The sequence below is a fragment of the Phoxinus phoxinus genome, assembly GCF_949152265.1.
Source record: "Phoxinus phoxinus genome assembly, chromosome: 18".
In the NCBI taxonomy this organism is placed as follows: domain Eukaryota; kingdom Metazoa; phylum Chordata; class Actinopteri; order Cypriniformes; family Leuciscidae; genus Phoxinus; species Phoxinus phoxinus.
The window spans coordinates 7,677,365-7,700,365 of NC_136893.1; the positions used below are offsets into that span (position 1 = coordinate 7,677,365).

A 23,001-nucleotide genomic window follows, 5' to 3' on the forward strand; every position below is an offset into this window, starting at 1 on the left:
CCCAAAATAGAATGTGAGCCAGAGAAAACACTGAATAGATAATGGTAGACTTTGATTGCATCTTGTTTAATTCACTCTGTCAGAACTCATCAGAAATAGCCGACCTCATCAGCTTCTAACAAGCTGATTTCAAAGAATGATGAAGTAGGCCACAGCCTTCTGTTTGTGTGTGTTCGCGTGTTGCTGGAACACTGGGTCAGTGCTGGATCAACAGTGTTTTTCTTTTGTTAAGGGCATCTCTGGTACAAGGGTTCCTCAGTCTAATGTAAATGCTATAATATGATAAAGATTTGTTTTAGCTTGTCATGGGTGCAGAAAAGTATATATATATATATATATATATATATATATATATATATATATATATATATATATATATATATATATATATATATATAGGAGAATTCGTTCAGAATTACAAACACAAATAAAAAGTTACATTTTTTTTGTTTTTGTTTACCTGGCGGATGGTTTTGATAAGGCATTTTAGTGACTAATAAGCAACAGTTAACCTGATAAAAAGTTTTTTATTTAATGCTATTTCACCTGCAGATCTGTTTGTCCCAAACACAGAAAAAGAGTACATACTTTTAGGACGTAGTATAAGTAGTCGAATTGGGATGCAGCAATGGTCAAGACAATCTGCTGAAGTTCAAACTGAGCATCACAATGGGGAAGAAAGGTGATTTAATTGACTTTGAACATGGCATGGTTGTTGGTGCCGGACGGGCTAGCCTGAGTTTTTAAGAAACTGCTGATCTACTGGGATTTTCATGCACCATCTCTAGGGTTTACAGAGAATGCTCCGAAAAAGAGAAAATATCCAGTGAGCAGCAGTTCTGTGGGTGAAAATACCTTGTTGATGAGGAGAATGGCAAGACTGGTTCAACAACAGGCAACAATAACTCAAATAAGCACTCGTTACAACCGAGGTGTGTAGAAGAGCATGTCTGAACACACAACACATCAAACCTTGAAGCAGATGGACTACAGCAGCAGAAGATACACTGGTGTCACTCCTGTCAGATAAGAACAGCAAACTGAGGCTACAATTCGGACAGGCTCACCAAAATTGGACAATAGAAGATTGGAAAAATATCTGGATTTCTGTTGCAACATTCAGATGGTAGGGTCAGAATTTGGCATAAACAACATGAAAGCATGGCCCCATCCCTGGTATCAACGGTTCAGGCTGCTGGTGGTGTAATGGTGTGGAGGATATTTTCTTGGCATACTTTGGGCCCCTTAGTACCAACTGAGCATTGTTTAAACCACATCATACCTGAGTATTGTTGCTGACCATATCCATTGCTTTATAACCACAGAGCACCCATCTTCTGATGGCTACTTCCAGCAGGATAACGCACCATATCACAAAGCTCAAATCATCTCAAACTGGTTTTTTTTTACATGACAATGATTTCACTATACTCAAATGGCCTCCTCGGTCACCAGATCTCAATCCAATAGAGCACTTTTGGGATGGGGTGGAACGGGAGATTAGCATCATGGATGTGCAGCCGACAAATCTGCAGCAACTGTGTGATGCTATGTCAAATCTCTAAAATCTGCACTAAAATCTCTAAAGGAATGTTTCCAGCACCTTGTTGGATCTATGCCACAAATAATTAAGGCAGTTCAGAAGGAAAACAGGGTCAAACCCAGTACTAGCAAGGTTCACATAATTTTATAGCATTAAAAGTACATATGGCTCATACACTGGCGGTTTTGTGCATGTGCTAGTTTTGCTAATGATCATAATCTCTATAATCATGTTTGGGGAGTTTGACTAATGTTGATGTGAATGTAGTCCTAAAAACGTTTCTAGGACAAATTAATGATTAAACTTGCAATATACCTATGTGGGCCTGTCTTCACGTGTTTTTGAAAGCGAGAGAGAAAACTGGTACATGTTGTGCCCTCCACAGCCCTGTCACTGCCAAACACATCAAATTAGATCAGTGTTGTTGTGTCTTTGGCTATGAACGGGCACCAGAAGGCCCTTTGTGGTTCCTTCCTACTCCCTTTTTTCACATGTCTGCTCCATTACTTTTAAAAAATAAAACGAGGCATTATACAGATCACATATACTGTACGAGTTAGTAGCCTTTCAGATGTATCTAAATTTTCCATTTTGACTGTGGCACACAGTATCCACACAGAGACCGAGTGTACGGTACATTTTGTGCATGCCTTTGAGACAAAAAGGTACAAACCCTTTCTCTCTGTTTTGAAAAAATATTTTTAGCTCCTTTAACATGCTTTTATGAACATGATGTCATCGCACTGGGCCAATCGAGAGCCAAGGAGCCGTCTCTCATGATCAGAATATATCATACTTATCACAGAGGGGGTCGTAGAGAGAGTGTAAACACTGAGTGTAGTCACATTTCCTTAGCACAATACAGCACGGCTCACACACTGAAAGCTCCATTTGGGCCATAGATTGACTCTCCTCAAGAATGGGAGGGGGTGTTGCTGGGGCCCTTCATCGCTTGGAGGGGTGTTGTGGGGCCCCTGTATCCCCATGCCCAAACACGCTCCACAAGTCTTTCACTCGGCACAATTCAAAATAAGCACGTTCTGGCTCAGTTAGGGACCGTGAAAAAACTTGCTCTCAAATACAGGACTGGCAAAGCACGCTCTGAAAAATGGTTCCTTGAAAACTACCCTCCGACTCACTCTGGCCCCAGTGAGATGAATGAAATGAAAAGAAAGACGATTACAGACTCTCCTTTTCTCTTCCAAATTGCTATGCAGGAAAAATCAGCAAATGGATGTCTTGTCTGAAAGAAACAAGTCTTGATATCTATGCACAGTAAATTTGTCTAAAGGATTTTCAAATGGAAAACAAGACAAATATACTTATTAAGATTAGATTTTATTTGATTTTAGCAAACAACTGCATGCCATTACTAAATGTCAGCTTTTTTCCCTATAGCTTTACACAAAATCTTTTAGTCATCATCTTTAGAGTGATTATAGGTTAACTAGGCTTCATTTATACTTTCACATTTGGAAAAGTGAGTTTTGTGTCCTTTCTGTCACTTTCTAGTGTACTTCTGCTAATCTGCTAAAATTCACTTTTAGCTGAAATACAAATGTAGTATCAGACTATTAATGACTACACTGCACTACACATGCTTTTATCCAATGCAATTCTTTCTGGAATGAGAATGTCCCTCCGCTTTATACCATATATGGTATAAAGTAATGCTGTGACATAAATCAAGCGTGGCAGGTCACGTTAGTCAAGCTCGCATCAGCTGACTCTCAGCTGATCCATGTCTACCTATAGGAATACGACGTCTATCACTGTATACATATATAAGCTCCTTCAGTATTATCAGCAGCTATCGCGTTTCTCAGGAGCTAATTACCATCCTCCATCCCCAGCTCCTCTCGTCAGTCAAGATTTGGCATTCTGATTCCCTTTGAATTCCCCAGAATTCTCGAATTACAGTATGTTGTAACCAGTATGCCCAAACTGTATGCTAATTGTTAATCGTATTTGACGATAGTGGTCCTGACAGAATTAGAAAGCTATTGGCTATTTAACAAATAAATGACAAGTCATCCCAACTTCCTATTTTAACAGGAAGTAAAACTCTGTAAAATCATTTTATGGGGGGTATCTTTGTCAAACTATGAAGGACTCTGTAAATCTAGCTTGGTTTTATTTTTTCCTGGCTGCCCCCCAGTGCCAACTCGTCACCTCAGTATGGCTCAATCTGTGGCCACCGGGGATTTTGGCACTTTGCCAAAACTCCTCACAACAGGATTCTTTTCTGCCATTTCACTGATACCCACATGCTGCTTTTTCTGTATGTCCTTCTTTTTTTTCTCACTGCACCCCCCCCCCCCCCCCTCTCTCTCTCTCAGTTCACCCAGTGCTTGTACATGTGAGGCCCATACTCTGTCTAAAAGCTGTGCAAGTGTCTGTAAACATGCTGTATGATCTGGCCTCATCGTGTCCTTAGAAGACTTTGAGAACAAGGCGTCTTGAATAAATTTACATAAAAACTGTTAAATGTTTGAAATTTCCCTAATTACATTATTACCATGGGGTCCTCATAGACTCCCAGCTCGTGAAGCGTTTACGTAGAAGTTGTTCAGGTGTGGCGAAAATTACACAAGCGGCACCGCAAGGATTAAAATCAAACTCAAACTGTAAATAAACTTGCTTCGTAAATAAACTCACTTGTGTTACCCCAAACCCAATTTCAGTAGTTGAAAAAAGTCGCTCTCTCAAAAAAGATATGCTCGCCTGTAGAGTAAACACAGCCATGCATTAAGCAGTGTGTTTCTATATTCATAAATGATCCCTGTTATGTATGACCTACATATTTAGAAGTGTTTACTGAGGCAAGTGTTACTATGACTGTTGCTTTTTCTTTGGTTTACCGATCTGAACAAACCCTGCATAAGTGTTCAATTTAAATCCTTCACCGGTTTGTACAAACATGACACCTCACATGCAGCTTAGCACGCTAGTGCTTTTCAAAGTACATTTTTAACTGGTGGACAATAAAGCAGGTAAAAATTGCACAGATTTAGAATAAGAAAAGGACTCTGGAAAGCAGCCCTCACATTTTCTTCAGATATTGTAAAAAAAAAAAAAACATCTCTTGCCTTCATTTCTGTCAGTGCCTCAGAATGTGTGTGTGTTTTTAATTCCTTTCTGCCACTCATTAAATTTTGATTAGGAAAAAGACTGAAGTGTGGAATGGAAATATGAAGTGCATAAAACAGGGAAGAGTGGGGAGAAGAGAGAAAGTTTGTCAGCTACAGTGGTGTACAGAGAAAAAACAACACAGAAACCCAATCTCCCAAGAGAACCAGTCAGAAAAACACAGAGCAAGGATATAAAATCACTAAAGACCCGATAGAGGGATTCTACTATCACTGTGACAACAGTAACCATAAACAAGAATGAAACTGAGGGACTAGAGAAGCTCCGCCCCCTCCCTCGCTTCACTTCAAAGATAGCTGATAATGATCCCTGTTACATAAGAGTTGGAAGGAGAGCGAGAGAAAAAGAGGCCCATTCTGTGTGAGGGTGGATGGGGGCCGTTTTGTATAGGCCAAAAGAATGCCCATAAAGTGCTGCTTTTCACAGTAATTTATGAGTTCGGGGACATGAGGCCTGTGTTATGTTATTTACATTCACTTTTCATTTCTTTTTGCAAAACAACTCTCATCACGAGCCAAAGGTGAAGCTGTATAAAAGCGCACTCTGCATGTTGGGCTGGTAAAGTTGTGCTCTCTGCCCTCTCAAAGAACTTTTATGAATGTATAGACCCCACCGTTTGCCGTTTGTACAGGGGAACGTTTTGCACGATGGTTGCTTTTCAATCACACACACGCACATGTACTCAACGGGGAGCGCTTAAACGCATGCAAAGCGAGCTTTATAGCTTTGTGTTTTTTGTGAGGGATATTTGTTGCAAATGTAAAACAGATTGTAGATGTTTGTATATTGCTTGTGCTCTGCCAGAGAAAAAAAGCATGCATTTTTTCATTAATTTTCAGTTAATTAATGCATATCAAGCGGAAATTCAATAGTGCTGCTTATAATTGGCTAAAATCTGTATGGAATGATTGAGATGAGGTGTTTTGTTGTTTGTTTTCACCTCATGAATGCAAGAGCCTCATGCTGTGCTTTTCTGAAGGTGAAGTTCATGTTTGCCCTTAACAGGTTTGTTTATTCAGTGGAAAATAAAAGTGGAAACAGTGAGTTCTTTCACCGTGTCTTTACAGTGTGCATACACACACCCATACACACCCTCCCCCCTCATGCACAGATTGACTGATTCAATACACCCCAGGAGTTCTAATAAACAGTACAGTTCACATTTTTGCTTTTATTTTATTTTTTATTATCTGTTGGATGAGCCAGCATACTTTGATAAGCTGACCATATTCTGCATCCAAGCCATGTCTGAATTATAATAAGTCTTTTCTCACATCCTCAGAAATTGTTTGTTTTAGAACCATCATGGATTGTGAAAAGTGCTAAACAAATACAACTAAGATGTTTCTGTCAACACTCATGTGAGTGTCATAACTCCAAAATTTGCCTGCTTTGGTGATCATTACAAAAACCACTTAATTAATAAATTAACTGTTCTCTTGCTAAATTAAGTAAAAGCACCAGGTAACATTTTAAATAAATTAACAGGTTAAATTGCCTTTAACTTAAGGTGCTGTCATTTTGGTTATTTTTACAGGACATTACAATGTTCATGTGAGAGAAGTTTGAGTTTTTTTTATACTGTATATATAATTTGTAATTATGAGTTTGATAAAGGTTTTTACAACCTGGAATCATGTAATTGCTGTAATTCTTACAGGATGTGAATGCAGCATTCATTAGCCGTAGCAAATATACCATAGATTAGCCATACATCTGAATTGTGTAGTTTGTTTTCAAACAGGTTTGCCATTTACCATTGAGCTGTTGTTGGGCTGGTCAGGATGCTCAGTTAATGTTTCCAAAGTGCTTACACTTTTCAGAGAATTTGCTTGCATGTAATTGGCTCTACAAATCAAACTGCAATAGTATTTTAACAAAATTGCAACAAAAATAAAGAAAAAATTACATGGTGTAATTTTAAGGATTTTCTGATCTTTCATCACAATATTGCAGCTATTGTGACTGTTTATTTGGACTGACGTTGCTTACTCAGCGTTTGCATTTGGAACAAACCTTGAGGTTATCTGAGATTAGGTAAACACAAAAAAGGACAAAAAAACAGCAAGTTTTTGTGACTAGGGAAGTTTTAGAAGTCTGTTAGCAACCATAAGAGTTAACATGCACTTCCTCTGCTGCGGGATGTGCCGTGTTCAGGGGTGGACAGGTGTGCTTGCCGCTTATAGTGCAGGTATGTGGCATACTTACACGCGGCTCTGGGTTGTTTACGCACAAGCACGAGAGGGTCAGAGGGACTGGAAATATCCGTATGCTTCTGTGACTTGGCCGTTTGTATCTCTGTGATGATGGGGTCTAATTTTACACATGCTGAATAGGAGCGTTGAATCATGAGTGTTAATGCTAAAAGCTACTTTTTCAGGGCGGTGTGTGCGCTGAGTGAGGGCAGCTCTTTAACACCTCAGGCAGGTCTGTGTAAAGTGCCGGCCTCGCCCATCATCAACGGCTTAGAGGAAATGCAGGTCTGGAGGTCTGGGACAGGGCAGACAGTGCACAATTTCCGTCAGGGACTTTTAGGCTTGACGTCAATCCCAGGGACATTACATTAAACCTAATTTAAAAAAATACTTTAAGTTGTCATAAATGTTTTTGAATCAACGCACAAGACCGCTCCCTTTCAGTCATTTAAAACTACTGAAACCTCAGATCTCTGATGACCAAAGTTTGTTTGGATTTATAGTCAATGCAAGAAATGAAAATGTTGTCACAAATTAATTGGAAGCTAATATTCTACTTTTCCCTAACTAAACTTACTTGGGCTTATTGGTAATACCAGAACATATTTTAATTCGATTTAATTCAATGACTGGGAATTACACAGAATTATTGGACATCTTTTTTGTTTGAAAAGATTTTTTGCTTGTTTGATTGCACCACATGGAGCTTTTCTCTCGAGACAAAGTGCTAAAATGTAGAGTCATATGTCTTCTGGTAAACTGAGTGACTTCATGTTGGCCTTCTTTAACAGTGGCTTCCTTCTATCCACTCGCACATAGAGGCCAAATCTCTGACACGCTGAGAGATTGTCCAGACATCCACAGTTTCTTCCATTTTATCCAAAGAATTCTGGCTGCTTGGTCACTTCTCTGACAATTGCCCTTCTTGTTTAGTTGTGCAGTTTGGTAGAAGTGCCTGATTTTAATAGTGTATGGGTTGTGGCATGTTTTTTCCATTTTGATATAATGGAACAATCCACAGCTCCTAGCAAGACGTCAAATTCACCAATTATTTTATAACCTTTTCAAGATTTATTTTCTTACTCCAGATGATGACTTCTAATCGGATCTAATGCTTTATGCCGAGTTCACATTGCATGATTTTTAAAGTCGTCAGATCACTGTTGGATGGATTGGCGACAGGGTTTTACATCTCTGACTGGTCCACAAACTACATTTCACAACCAAACACAAGCGAGAAGTAATAAGGAAATAACACAAGATATTGGGTATATGTCGAACGTCGCATTACGAAACCGGAAAACAGAAGGCATCGCTTCCGGTTCAGGTCTTTTGTATGTGCTTCATGCATTTTTTTACTGTTTTACTCAAGATAACTTAAAAGGAGCAAGCAAAGATGATCATAACCAATGTCCCTCGCATGTGAAGATCGATATTTAAAAGTAAAAAAAAAAAGAAATCTTCACACTAACGTTAAGATATTTAAATAGAATAAAACGCCAATAACAAAGTGAGATAGGTAGGTTAGCTGATTACCTTAAAATTCCATAGATATCGGCGTCAGTTCATACGGCTGTTAACACTTTCTATGACAAGCGGATGCGATGAGACCAGGTTTCCGGTTTCGTCATGCGACGTTCGACATATACCCTATTGAGACCGGAATTGTTATTAAAAACTGTAGCCCGCAAGAAGCTTACGGTCCAAAGTTCAACTAAATTTTCCCCCATTTCTTGGGTCCAAATAGACAGAGAAGGAGCCGAAGCCATGCTTGCTGATATTGTAGCATGCCAAATATCTCACGGGCATCTGCATCTTTGATAATGCACATAGAGTGATTGTCACCCGTGTAAACGATTTGCCTCCAATTACCGGGCATTTGTTGGCGATTTCGCAAAATCTGTCCGTGAGTGAAAATTGGGGCAAAAGTCGTGCAGTGTGAACTCGGCTTTAGTTGTGGTACGAGGAGGAGCCACTTGCATAGTTTGTCCCACTACAGATATATTGTAAACTAAAGTAGTTTACAAGCGAAGTATATAATAGCATATTATATAGTAGCTAGTACACCTAGCATGGAGTATAGTATGTTGTATGCAAATTAGGATAATACCAAAAATAAACCAATTTGAACACATGTATTCAAAATTTAAACAGATGAACCTTGTTACTATGTTTAAGGTAATTTAATACCTTAAAATAATGATTATTTTCAAACATGTTTTACGATCACTACCGCCATCTGCCATTGGTCAGTCAAAACTGATAGCAGAATTCTAGTGGAATTCTTCAGAATCCCGGAGTGTTGTAAGAAGCCATTTATATATCTTTAGCATTGTGATTTACTCCTCCTCAATGTTTGTTGGATTACAGACTTATCAATTCCATAATTTTCAAATGTTTACTTTTGACACTTAAATTCTACTCTACTGTTACCATTGTGAAGGGTTACTAAAGGAATTGAAATACAGCTAATTTAAATCTGTTTGAAAACACTTGATTTACAACAACTCGCTATGGTTCAAATAATCACTCGGAAGCCTCCACATCCTATGGTGCACGACATCTCAGCTTCTCTGAACATTTGTGCAGCTTAAATTGAAGTTGAGGGATTTTTTTAGTGCCGCACCATTCCCCACTGAGTCCCTGCGGCCTAAACTGTCCCAGCAGTAATTGCTCTTGGCTGACAGCAGTGTGTTTAGGTAAAACAGCTCGTAAGCCCCACCAGTGGGTATGGAGCCAATTAAGCAGGAATGAGGCTTACTGTATGGATCATAGTAATCATCATTCAATTCTGTTGGTAATACTAGCTAGAAAATTCATCATGTGTGTTTCTGCGAAAGTGTGTGTATGTTTGAGAGCGTTTTTAACATTTGAGCTTTTAGTGTGCCTCACCGTCCATTGACGTCAGATTCCGGTTTGTTTGATTGGTTTAAAAGCTGTTTTTCAAAAAGGTGTGCACCCATGAATTGCACCCAAGGCCACATGAAAATAGGAGTCCAGGGTAAGGTTGGGAAATCAAGAGTCGGTTCTCATTCTGGTTCCATTTAAAGCAACAACTACACTGCAACCGAATGACTTTAAAGATGTTTAGTTTGTTCATTATTCTTGTAAAGATGTCTAGAGTCATTTGCCAATGGAAAAACAATACAAACATATAGTGCAAGCAGTAAAGCCTGATTCAAAGCTTGACTCTTTTCAGTGAATTGTTCAGAAAGACTCATGAATCACCCCAGAACTTATGATCTATCAGGTTAAATGTATTTGAATTAATAATTTATTTGTATATGTATGGATATATATATATATATATATATATATATATATATATATATATATATATATATATATATATATATATACACACACACACACATAGTGTTTGTTTTTCTGTGTAAGATTGATGATACCTGTGAATGTGACTGAGTGCAGTCACATGTATCTAGTACCTGACTAATGTACAGTATGTAAGGACGCACAGTTGAGTCACAGTGGTGTGACCGTCAGCTGATAAGAGTGGCTGGATACCAGAGCGGCATTCTTTTGGCACTCTCCCCCCTCCACTGTTTCCACAAGCTTTCTCACCCCATGCCAGGATCACAGGGACTCAATCCGAACTGGCAAGCCTTGGGCCGGTGCTTTAAAACCTTACTGATGGAGTTGGCATAATTTCTATGATTGAGACACAAGCTAATTCTGCTGATTTTGCAGTGTTGCAGTCACATGCAGAGTCTCTCTCTATGCATGCCCAGATTTCAGGCCTTTAATATGAAAGAGTGTGGCCGCTGTACCATGTCGAAAGACAGAAGGACAGTTTGTGATACAAAAAGCATGTGATTATGGTCTGAGGATCATCCTCTATGCTTTTTATTAAGCATGCAAAGTCTGAAGGCACATAGCTTCCCATCCACTTTTGCAAGAGGTACCAAAGTAACAACATGCTGCATGTCACTGCTCTGAATACAAGTAATTTCCTGCCTTTCCAATCAGTTTACATTAAAAGAGTTTCACTCAAAAATGTCATCATTTACTTACACTCATGTCATTCCAAACATGGATACAACTTTTTGGCACACTTGCTATATGAACACACACACGCACGCACGCATGCACGCGCACACACACACAGGTGTTTACATGCCTGATTATTGCGATTAAAATCCGTGTACGACATAGTTTAATGCGAATATGGTTATTATGAGCTTAATCGCATTAGTTTTGCGTTTACAGGTAAAGGTTAATCGCTATATAGCCAAAATCCCATTATAATCACATTATGACGGTGCATGTAAACGCACTGCTTGTTGTCTCCACTGTGACTTTTTGTCCATAGAGCCAAATAAAAACTAGGCCTGGCTATAGAGACGGAAAGAGAACTCTTTCTGTACCCGGGGATTATCTTACCTAGTAAACATGGTAATTTATCTTGATGGGGTTTTAAATTCTGATTTGCGGTGCATGAGTTCTGTGCTTTTACTGTATCCATCTGGATTGAAGCCGCCAGGCGCAGTAACGGAGCTGTGGTTTGAAAGCTTGCAGTCCTCAAAAACATTAAGGCTAAATAACTTCATTACGTGTTTGCTTAGCACAGCATGGCTCGAGGCAGAGGTGCTGTTTCCTGAGCCCCCACAATCACGCAAGACCCCCTGCCCACTTATATTCACTGTATGTGGTTGAATATACAAAACAGGGAAATGGCAGGTGAGCATTTCAATTTGACTTATGTGAGTTGGTGTAAATGAGACTAAATTCAACTCCTACCACACACTATTATAAGCTCTCTGCGTAGATCTGATATGTGCTCTTACAAGATTAAAATGAGTTGTGCCATTGGCAATAACAAACCTGAATATGTGCCTATGAGCAAAGATGGCAGTATTCAGGTCTCATACATGCATGTGTCTGCCAAATAATGATTGATCTACTTTCTTGGGGCAGTTGAATAGCGTTGATATGTAAATAGGTGACCGGGAGGGCGATTGGATGGTCATATGTTAATGTAATCATGGTTTTGACATCAATACCTTTAAATGTTTTTTCACAGGGTGAACTCATATTCATATTCGTAACAATTCTTATGTAGTGTTTTCACATGCACTTACTATTCAAAAGTAGGTAAGATCTTTTTTATATTTTTGAAAGGGGTCTCTTAGGCTCAACAAGGCTCCATTTTTTTTGATGAAAAATAGTGTAAAAATAGTAATATTGTAAAATATTAGAACAAATACGGTAACATTTTCTATTTGAATATATTTTCAAATGTAATTTATTCATGTGATGAATTTTCGAACAGAGTGTACAACAAGGGAAACTGATGAAGAAGATCTAAGAGTACGCTTGGGGATGTTAATATGAAGCAAGTCAGAGAGATATGAGGGTGCAAGAGTGTGAAGACCTTTAAAAGTGAGAAGCTGAATATTGTACTCATGACATTTAACAGGAAGACATAGAAAATTATAAAGAACAGGAAAGATAAGCTCAATGGAGAAGGTTCAAGTAATTATACGGGTAGCTGAGTTCTTGACCAACTGAAGTTTATGAAGAAGTTTATGAGGTGACCCAAATAGGAGAGATTTACAATAATCAATGCGTGAAGTGACTAGAGTGTGTACAAGAATGGCTGTGGTATTGGGTGTGAGAAATGGACGAAGACGGTTGATGTTCCGTAAGTGGATATATGCAGACCGAGTAACATTGTTCACATTGTTTTTCAAAAGACAAAGTACTTTCAAGGACGAGACCCAGACTCTTAACCTGGGGAGATGGAGAGATTTTAGAATTATCAATAGAAAGAGAAAAGCTGATTTTGGCAAATTGGATTTAGTGCCAACAGCTTGAAAATATTGCGTGAAAACCAGGGTTTAATCTCTTCTAAACAGTCCAAGAGGGAATAAGAAAGAAGAGTAGAATTTTGCTAAGAGGACAAATAGAGCTGGGTGTCATCCACATAGCAAGGAAAACGAATACCATATTTCCTAAAAATATAACCAAGAGATAGTAGGTATATGGTAAATAAAAGAGGGCCCAAACCAGAGCCTTGAGTAACAGCAGTGGTAACAGATGAATTTTTTAAGATGGACAAATTAAGTGCGCCTGGAGAGATAAGATCTACAGTAAACCAGGTGAGAGAATAATCTATCTAAAAGAGCTTAGATGAAGTATAAGTATAGCTAAGAGTCCATAATCAGCTGTCATCAGCAAATCTTTAACAATTTTTACCATGGCAGTCTCTGTACTATGCAATAGACAAAAGCCGGACTGACATTTTTCAAGCATGTTATTTTTTAAAAGGTGAAGACGAACCTAAAATGCAACAACCTTTTCCAATATTTTTTGAAAGAACATGTAGATTGGGTGAAAGTTGGAACTTAACTATTTTACTTAACCTATTAATTCCATGAATTCAACATTGCATAAACCTCAAATGATATACACACTTTTGTACATCTGAAAAGTTGTATATATGTAAAAGTTTATGCTTTGATGTTGAAAATATTGCTGTAAATAATATTTTACATTTCAGTGTCTATACAAACATACAAAAATTTACCTTTGGAAGAACCATGCTTTATATAGACGTTTATACGAATTATAATGACATCATGTTGGTTTTTAATGATGTTTTGCAGGCCTATTCATAACTTTTATGTGTCTAAAATATAAATGATGTGCCATACAGCATGTCTTAATTGTGAGGATGACACTTAATATATAGCAAAAGAGCGAGAAAACAATCCTGTTTCATAAGCATTTGTGATGCACCATTGGTCGGTCATTATTATTCTGCATGTATTCATTAAATAAGGAGAGAAATGTGAAAATATGCCATGATTATATTCTACAGTTCCAAATGAAATCTGGTCATGAATGATAAATTCCAGCAGCCGAAGCATTTGTGGGTTTTTTAGACCAATACATTTGAGCTTTTATTGTGTTCGTGCTTGTAATTGTGAATAGTTTAAACCTCTGTAGTGTGTTCTGGGCTAAATGACAGAATTTAACGGGACAGGCTCCATTCATCATCCTGCAAATGAGAGATGAACGTGTATTTTCATTTGTCATTAAGACAAAGGACGCATTATTCTGTCCGCATAAACGCCACAGCATCATCTATAAAGTATGTTTTTGCTGTTCAGTACATAAGATGGTGTCCATTCGTCTGATCAACCGGCAGACAGATACATATGCACATGATTTTACTTCTGAGAGATGCATTTTATTACAAATGTGCTGCTGAATATTCCACAAATTCAGCTGAGCTGTTCACAAAAAATTTATAAAAAAACAATAATACTGAACATTATATGTCAGGCTATAATCAACAAAAAGAGATTCAAGCCAGATACCCACCATGTGTCTCTATCATTCCACATAAGCATGTGTATACTTTTCTCTACAGTCACGCAACAGCGCGCTTAAACTGATTTCCATCCCTCACATTTGAATCCTCATACTGTATTTTGTAATACTGATCCTAATGACCATTGCAGGGATATAGAGAGACAGATTGTGAACAGAGAGAATCGTCTACTGCAAAAAAGAAAAGCTAAAAGAACAAGAGCTGGCAGAGCAGGGCTAATATTCCACCAGACTTCCATAAGAATGTCTGGGGGTGAAACAAAACAACACACACACACACACACACACACACACACACACACACACACACACACACAGGAGAAGCTTTTTTTGTGCCGCACCATTTCATTTAAGCTGGAATCTTGACAATGGGTCTCCTAGCAATTGTGGCTTTGGCAGTTTTGTAAACAGAATTACAGAGAAAATAAAAAGAAGCGAACAATAGATTGAGTAGCTAATGACACCTGAGATGGTGAGAGACTGACCAAGGAGAACAACAGAACCAGCTGAAAAAAAACTTTTTGGTTTGGGGGAAGAATAATTTCAGCTGGTGTGGGTTCAGAAGTTTATTCTTAAGTGAAAGATTTTTTACTTATATTCACATAGTTTGTGCAAGGTACTTCAGTAATACTGTAGATTTATCATGTCCAAAAAAAGTATGATGGTGGTGCCATTATACAGTGACAGTATCAGATGGTAATACTAATTTTTGGTAGAACTATGGTACATGACCTAAAAACCTTGATGTTACCACAGTACATATCTGAAAACTTGTTGTATCTTGCCTAAAAAACATGGTAGTAAATGTCCAAAAATATGGTATTACCATAGTAGTACCATGGTGGTACCATGTTCTAATAAAACATTGTATTACTGTAGTATATGTCCAAAAAACATGGTATTTATTAACATAGTACTTGTCCAAAATAAAACATTGTATTACTGAAGTACGTTAAAAAAAACATGGTATCACCATAGTAAAAAAAACAAAAAACATGATTGTGTATAGCTAACATTTTTGCATATAATTTTTTCTTTCTTTTTTACTGTTTGTTATTGTTGCCATTTCAGGTACAGTGTTGGCATGGTGAAAACATACAGTATTTTAATGGGCAAGTTTCAAGCCAACTCCCATGTGACCATCCTGCTTAGTTATTAGTCAAATTGTGAACCATGTGTGATCCTTGTGATGACACTTGTTAATTTCTCCTCTGACTGACTGTGTTTTCAGATGACTGGACTGCAGGCAGTGAAATCTCATCAGGCTTCTGTGTGGAGGTCAAGAAACCCAGAGAAGTGCATCTCTGAGGAGAAACAACCCTCCAGAGCCTCTTTCTTTACTGCAATGTTATGGACCAGGTGTTTCACTTTAGATACAGTATACTTGAAATATCACTTGACTTTCTTTTTAAGACCTTTTCGTCTTATAGCAAGTATCCATATCAAATATCTCAGAGATGGTAAACGAATTGAAGATCAATGCCTGGTTCCAAAGACCCACATTACATGCGTTTCAGCATTTTAATGAATGTATTAAATGACTTCTCAGATTATTCTATCCTTTATCATGCTGCTACTATGTGTTATATCATTACATAATATTACTAGCAAATTATGTTAATTTACCCATTAAACCCTGAAGACTGAAGCCACACTTTGGCAGTAATTCAAATACGAGTAAGCGTTTTTCTAAGAACGATAATGCGATTGCATGGAATGTGGGCCTGTTCCATCAAGCACAAGCAATATTGTCACATGAAACTTTACAAGGGCTCAATAAGTTGAAGAAGAATAAACATCTTCAAAAGCCTTAGGTAAATGTATTTTAGTTTTAAACTGCAAAAATTCTAATCTTCATAAGTAATTTAGTCTAATTGTGCAACTAAAATATCTTAAAAAATATTTTTACTGGAAAGCAAGTCAAAAAGCTAAAAATAAATCAGTGTACATTTTTTATTTGACTTTGTTTTCAACAATCAGTTCTCTATGCAGAGTTTCTGTAATAGTCGTCCACTGAATGTATTTCCATTTTTAAATAAATTTGAACGTTCTTTTTTAAAATGCCGAATAGTTATCACAGCACTGCAAGAGCCCCGTTTCTGAAACACCTCTTCAAATACACCTCGCTGGTTAAAGCTCCGAAGCACTCTGGACTCTAACACTTTCACTTCATTACTCTTGGCATCAAATCATCTTGTTTTTAAACTGTTGCAAAGTACAGTTTTTTCCTCGAACTTCTCTGCCACACTATTTACTAGTCTTTTGCGGGTCAACCCAAATGTGAGCGCTATTTCAATTAAAGTTAATTCAAATGCTGCCTCACCGCCCCGCTGATTGAGAACAGTTGTTGTTCACAGTTTTCTGAAAGGTGACATTATTAAGCTTCCAGAAGCGTTAAACTTTTGGCTTCAGGAGGTCTGGCAGCTCGCCTTCCTGACTTTTGCTTTTTATCTGTCTCCTGCATCTTTTCTCTCTTCCCCTTTTCATTTAGCGTCAGCGTTTTTTGGCTTGTGTACCTCATTATTTCATAGGTTTGTTTAGGTTAGAGTGGGACGTGGGTGTGCTTTCTGCACTGATATCACTCCATTGAGCTTGACTTTTTCACAGAAGAGATCAGTCCTCTGGTTAAAGGCTCTTTTTTCTCTTCACTCTGCAGGTTTGGCTCCTGGGAAATGCTATCATAGACTCAAGTCACAGAACCCAAAGCGCCAACTGTGTAGCCTGATTCATGAGAAACCTCGATGATGTTTCATTTTCAAGCACAGCGATCACATTCAGCTAACGGTGGGCCATGGCGTTCCCAGCACCCACTGAGACAACCGTCGGATGATGAGGCAAAACAAAGTATCAGTGATTGTGTATATGAACTTTGGTAAAAGATTCTTCTGATAAGAGAAGAGGATTGAGTCTCCAAGGGCGGTAACTATTTTGTGTATTAGGAATGCTGATTTTCACAGTTAGCGGACCATGGTCTGAAATGACTATGGCATCATAATCACACTTAGTTATAGAAGATAAAAGTCTTTTATCCAGGAAGAAAGCATCTATGCGAGAATAGCTCTTATGCACTGGGGAGAAAAAGGAGTATGTTCTAGCATTAGGATTACGAAATCGCCATACATCCACTACACCATACGTTTTAAGAAAAAGCTGGATTGTGTGTGCCGATTTAGACAAAGGCGTCTTTTTGGAGGAGCTGCGATCTAAGGTAGGGGAAAGTACACAATTTATATCGCCACCGAGGACAAGATGATGTGATGCCATGTTTGGTAGACGAGAAAAATTTTTTGAAAAGAATTCTGGATTGTCCCAGTTTGGCGCATAAATATTGGCCAGAATGACCGGAAATGAAAAAAGTTGCCCTGTCACAATAATATAGCGCCCTGCAGAATCAGAATCAACATTAGTCATTGTAAATGGGATATTTTTATCGATGAGGATGGCTGCCCCCCTAGTCTTTGTGTGGAAATTGGAATGATAAACTTGTCCTGACCATCCTCTTTTTATTCGGATCAGGTCCGATGTGCGCAAATGTGTCTCCTGAAGAAACGCAATATCGGTCTTAAGTTGTTTTAAATGAGTAAATACCTTTTTTCTCTTAATTGGATGGTTAAGTGACTTCACGTTCCAACTCACAAAGTTCACTGATGAGAGTCCATCCAGCGTTCTAGTAGACTTAGGATCCGTCATAACCTACTAAAAGATTTAGTGAACTTGGAATTTACATCTGGCTGAGCAAATAGAAAGGAAGAAAGACATACATAAAATAAATCTAAGAAATAAGCAAGTCTGGTATAGTCCCACCCTCCCCCACCCCTCGTAGTGCCTAGAGGAACAAGGCAAACATGGTACCCCTCAAGAACAAATCCACACATATGTGTTTATGTTGGGGAACTCTATAAAGCCAACTATTCAGGCCCCCGTCGAACGATTCATGAAAACCAAATTCAGCGCATTGTTATTGTAGTATGAGTTACTATGAATTAGCCACATCATATATATATATATAAAAAAAAATATATATATATATAAAAAAAAAAAAAAAAAATATATATATATATATATATATATATACACATATACATACATATATATATATATATATATATATACATACACACACATACACACATACATACAAATAAAAATAAATAAATAATATATATATATGCATCTATATATATATACATACATATATACACATACATGCATAAAAACATAATCAACAGAAATGTATTCAGTCAGACATACCCTTTCAAAAAAAAAAAAAAAAAAAAAAAAAAAACAGAAACAAAGAACTATTTGGCTACGATAAACTTTAAACTTATAAATAAGGGTAATCAGCACTGGCAAAGAAAGGAAAGAGGGAAGAATATTAACAACATAAGCTGGCGAGACAGTAACAGTCTAACAACAGTGACATAAGCCCACTGGGTGCAGCTAATTTAGCTGCCTTTTCACGGATGAAAACGGATAAAGTATTGTATAAGTTACACAAAAACAGTCTCACTCACGCTCCTCTGCGGGAATGATGTGGTTTCTCACGTAGGTCATCGCTTTCTCTGCGTCAGTAAATTCTTTTTCTTCCCCATTGTGTGTGACACGGAGACGGGCTGGGAATCGTATACCAAACCGGACATTCTGGCGGTTGTGGAGCAGCTTTCTGACTTCGGTGAACGCGGCTCTGGCTTTGGCGACTCTTGTAGTATAATCCGGGAAGATAGCAATTGACTCTCCGTTGTACCGAAGTGGAGCGCGGGCGCGCGCCCGGTTCAGTACCTCAACACAGTCTTGGAAATAGTGAAGTTTGGCTACTATCGCTCGTGGTTTCCCGCCGGGTTTTCTTGGAGCCAGACTTCTGTGTGAGCGATCAATAAGCACATCCTTGTCCAACTGCAGCGCCTCTCTCAGCAGCTTTGAGACCGATGTCGTGGAGTTTGAAGCAGGCGTCTCAGGCACCCCCAGTATTCTGATGTTACACCGCCGCGCTCTTCCCTCCATATCCTCGCATTTGTCTCGGAGCTCCGCCACCTCCGTCTTCAGGGTGTTTACCGTGGTCTGCAAGGTCACCACCTCGTCTGACCATGCTGACAATCCGGTCTCCATGTCTCGGACGGTGGTTTTTACTTGGTCGATCTCAGAGTGAATTGCCGCCGTGCTATTTCTAACCTCAGTTTTTAATGCCTGTAGCTCATTTTTAAGGAAGTCGAAGTCGTCGGCGAGTGCGTTTTTCATTTCTGATTTTATCACCGCCGAAATTTCAGTTTTCAGCGAGAGAAGAATCTCCGACTTCAGGGACTTGGCGTCCATCTCTAGTTTAGCGTTAGCTGACCGTAGCTGTGGTGGAGATGCTCTTGCCGCTGTGTTGGTAGTAGCAGTGTGACTTCCTGCAGTGCTAGGCCTCGTGTTCGCCGCTCCAGTATATTGAAATTTACGCAGATTCGTCGCCATTCACTCAAATGTAGACTTTCTCTCGGCTTCGAGGAATGCTTTTAGAGCAGATTAGTCGATGTTTTTAATGTTTTAATGCTTGTTAATTTGAAATGAAAAAGAAGTTCGACGGGAGCTTAAACAAACACGTCTCACTCCATCGTCAGCTCAACAGCGCCCCCTGTATATGAACTTTGAACTAGTATTGCATGTGGTATATCAGCACAAAAGCCTGCATCTTATGCTAACCACTGATAATAAAGTTTAATCAGACTAATTACACCTCAAAAGTGCTATACTTTTCTTTTAAGAATAAACACTTCCCTTGCCATGGAAGCTCTTTTCCACCTCATAGTAAAAGCTAAAAAGGCAATGCTGTGTTCACGCCATGTCGTAATTACCGTAAATAAAGCTAAGTATGCTTTCGAATCACTCTTGCCGTACTTTGATGTCATACACCACTTCAAGTTGAACACACCTCAAATCTGCATTGGTCAGGTGGTACAGCGGTACATGTGGCCATGTACACGTCGTAGCTCTCAGAAAATTAAACGTTTAAACGTTGTAATCACGAGTTCTACAAGCACTTGAAGTCTTTTTACAGTTAATAATCGTTACAGTAATTAAATACCGTGAAAATGGAAGCTAGTTTCCGCCACAGAATAAAAAATAAAAAATTTAATTGCGACTTTTTTTCCTCACAATTGCGAGTTTACATCTCGCAATTCTGACTTGCGTGATCAGAATTGCGTGATATAAAGTCGCAATTGTGTGTTTTAAAGTCAGAATTACGTGATATAGCCTACATGTTATAAAGTCAGAATTGTGAGATATAAACTCGCAATTCAGAGGAAAAAAAGTCAGTATTTTTTTTCCTTATAATTGGACTTTTCATAACTCGCAATTGGGAGTTTATACCTCACAATTCTGAGAAAAGATGAATTGTGAGATAAAGTTGCAATTGCGAGAAAAAGTCAGAATTGCGAGACATTTCTTGCAATTCTGACGTTATAACACGCAATTGTGAGTTTATATCTTGCAATTGTGAGTTTATATCTCACAATTTTACTTTATAACACGCAATTGCGACTTCATATACGCAATTCTGACTTTATATCTCGCAATTCTGAGAAATAAAGTCAGAATTGCAATTGTGAGATAAAAAGTCGCAGTTATCTTTTAAAATGTTCTATTCTGTGGCAAAAACAAGCTTCCACTTGAACGCACCTTAATTGAGACTTCTGTGACTTTTTTAACTTGGAATTGCTAGTTTGTTTTTCATAGTTTTGATTTTATAGCTCATTATGTGACTTATTTAAATTATTAATTTATTTTTTACTTTGAGGCAGAAAATGCTTTCTATATAAATTAGACATGTTGTAAATTTCAAATATATATAAAAAAAACCTCATTGTTTGTCCAGTCACTAGTGCAATAAATTATTTTTGTGAATTGCGTTCAAAAGATTACCTGGGCCAGTTTGCATCCTTACCCAATATGCACGATTCCTTTTGTGAATCAGGTACTAAAACTATACACAAACTATACTGTATTAATATCTCTATTAATATCAGCTGACTAAATTAATCTGACTCAATGAATTATAGCTTCTCAGAGGCTGGGACATTGTCTATAGTATGTGGCTGCACTGGTCCAAGAGAGCTGGGGTGCGTTTCCCGAAAGCATCGTTAGCCAACTATGGTCGCAAGTTCCGTCGTTATCAGCATAGTTCAACGATTTGGTGTTTCCCGAAACCATCGTTCCAACGAACGTTCGCAAACAGCATCGCAAACTTGTGTGGTTGGAGCGACAGCTCTCGAGCTGTGGTTAGAAGCATAGTTTCTAGTTTACATGAGATGTAGACTGAATAAATCCTTATCTTTAGCAAAATAAGCAAGCTGACATTCAGTACAACCCGTGTTATTTATTTAGAATACATACAAATGTAATTTACGTCTTTTAGTTTGTCAAAAGATTTAAAACACCGTTTTTGAAGACTGCGCATGTGCGAACGCGCTCTACTATGTAAGAACGAGCCAAATATTGAGTCTGGTAATAAAGCAAAATAACTGAGAAAAATTAGAAATGGTCTTCAGATGCCATGTCTGTAACTTATATGACAAAATCTAGCGTTAATTCGATCTCAAACAGATTAATTAAAATAATTTATTAGTCCACCACGTGCGAGACGTCATAAACCAGCGTGGTTGAACGATACTTTGCGACATATGGTTTCGGGAAACAGTCGTGACGAGCTAGTTGATTTCTCCAACGATGCATCATACTATGGTAGTTAAGCAGTGAGCTATATAGTTGTACGGGAAACGCACCCCTGTATGGTTGGAACCAGTTGATCTAGTGAGACCTTCTTGCTGCTCTTGCTTTCAGAGAGAGAGGGAGAAATTAAACACTCCCATATGGCCAGAAGAGAACTGTGATGGAGCCCAGATGTGTATGTATGAGGAGAGCCAGCATTAGCTGCTTTGGGCCTAAAACTACACCAGATTGTACGTAATTTTGATGTCCAACACTGATGGTTTGGACCGATAGTGGGGCTGATTCAAATGAGTCTAATTGCTGGCCGTTGATCCTGAGGATTCTGAACAAATACAACCATTATGGATGAAGGTCAAGGACTAAGTGTCATTTGATTTGATCCCAAGAGCATTTGCAGAGCATACACACAGCGCTAGCAAAGGGGTACAGCAGCATGCAGAGTAACTTATGTAATAGCCGTTGGATGGAGCCAGAAATACTGTTCCAGGGACCATCATCATCTTGCATATCTTGGTTAATGTTACCCTTCCGTGTGCTCAAAATCTCTCTCTGTGTTTCCCCTCCATTTTAAGAGTGTGAGGACGCTGGTGTTCCCTTTCCAAGAAAGGCTGTGGCCAAGCCTTCAGCCTGCTTTAATGTCATAATGACTGTAGAAAATCACAAGCAGAAGATAGAGGCGCTCTGCCATTTGCCTGGTTCTTATGAATGACTGTGCACACACACAATTGGCTGACACCAATATATATATATATTGGATATTTTTCTTGGATACTTTTGACATATTAATGTGTTAGCTGTGATTAGGATTTGCCATGCTTTTTTCTTTAATCTACAACTGTCTCTGTGTAATCTTTTTTTTACAATTGATTAGATGATATGGTCAGATGCTTCAGCTAGCCTGCGCCTGTTTGTTTATCAAATGAAGAACAGGTTTTTCCCGCCTCCATGGTGACATTCAAAGGGGACAGCAGCTTACAACTGTTGTGCTACTTCGTTTTAATGCAGCAGATGCAAGATCATGAAAACAACAAATTAATTAGATTAAATGAA

General features: G+C 38.4%; 1 protein-coding gene across 3 annotated transcripts in view; it reads left to right on the plus strand.

Moving 5' to 3' along the window:
* Window positions 1-17,088, plus strand: part of klf15 (Kruppel like factor 15) — a 40,109-nt gene extending 23,021 nt beyond the window's left edge. The window contains exons 5-6 of one of the 3 annotated variants that reach the window (XR_013794804.1): window positions 15,476-15,603; window positions 16,901-16,915. Coding sequence is in view for 1 of the 3 variants with exons in the window: in XM_079587696.1 (XP_079443822.1) it covers window positions 15,476-15,479 (4 nt within the window). In the remaining 2 variants the exon portion in view is untranslated. Of the gene's footprint in view, window positions 1-15,475 lie in introns of all 3 variants that reach the window. The other 2 variants (XR_013794803.1, XM_079587696.1) reach the window with 2 other exon arrangements.
* Window positions 17,089-23,001: the final 5,913 nt, after the last annotated feature.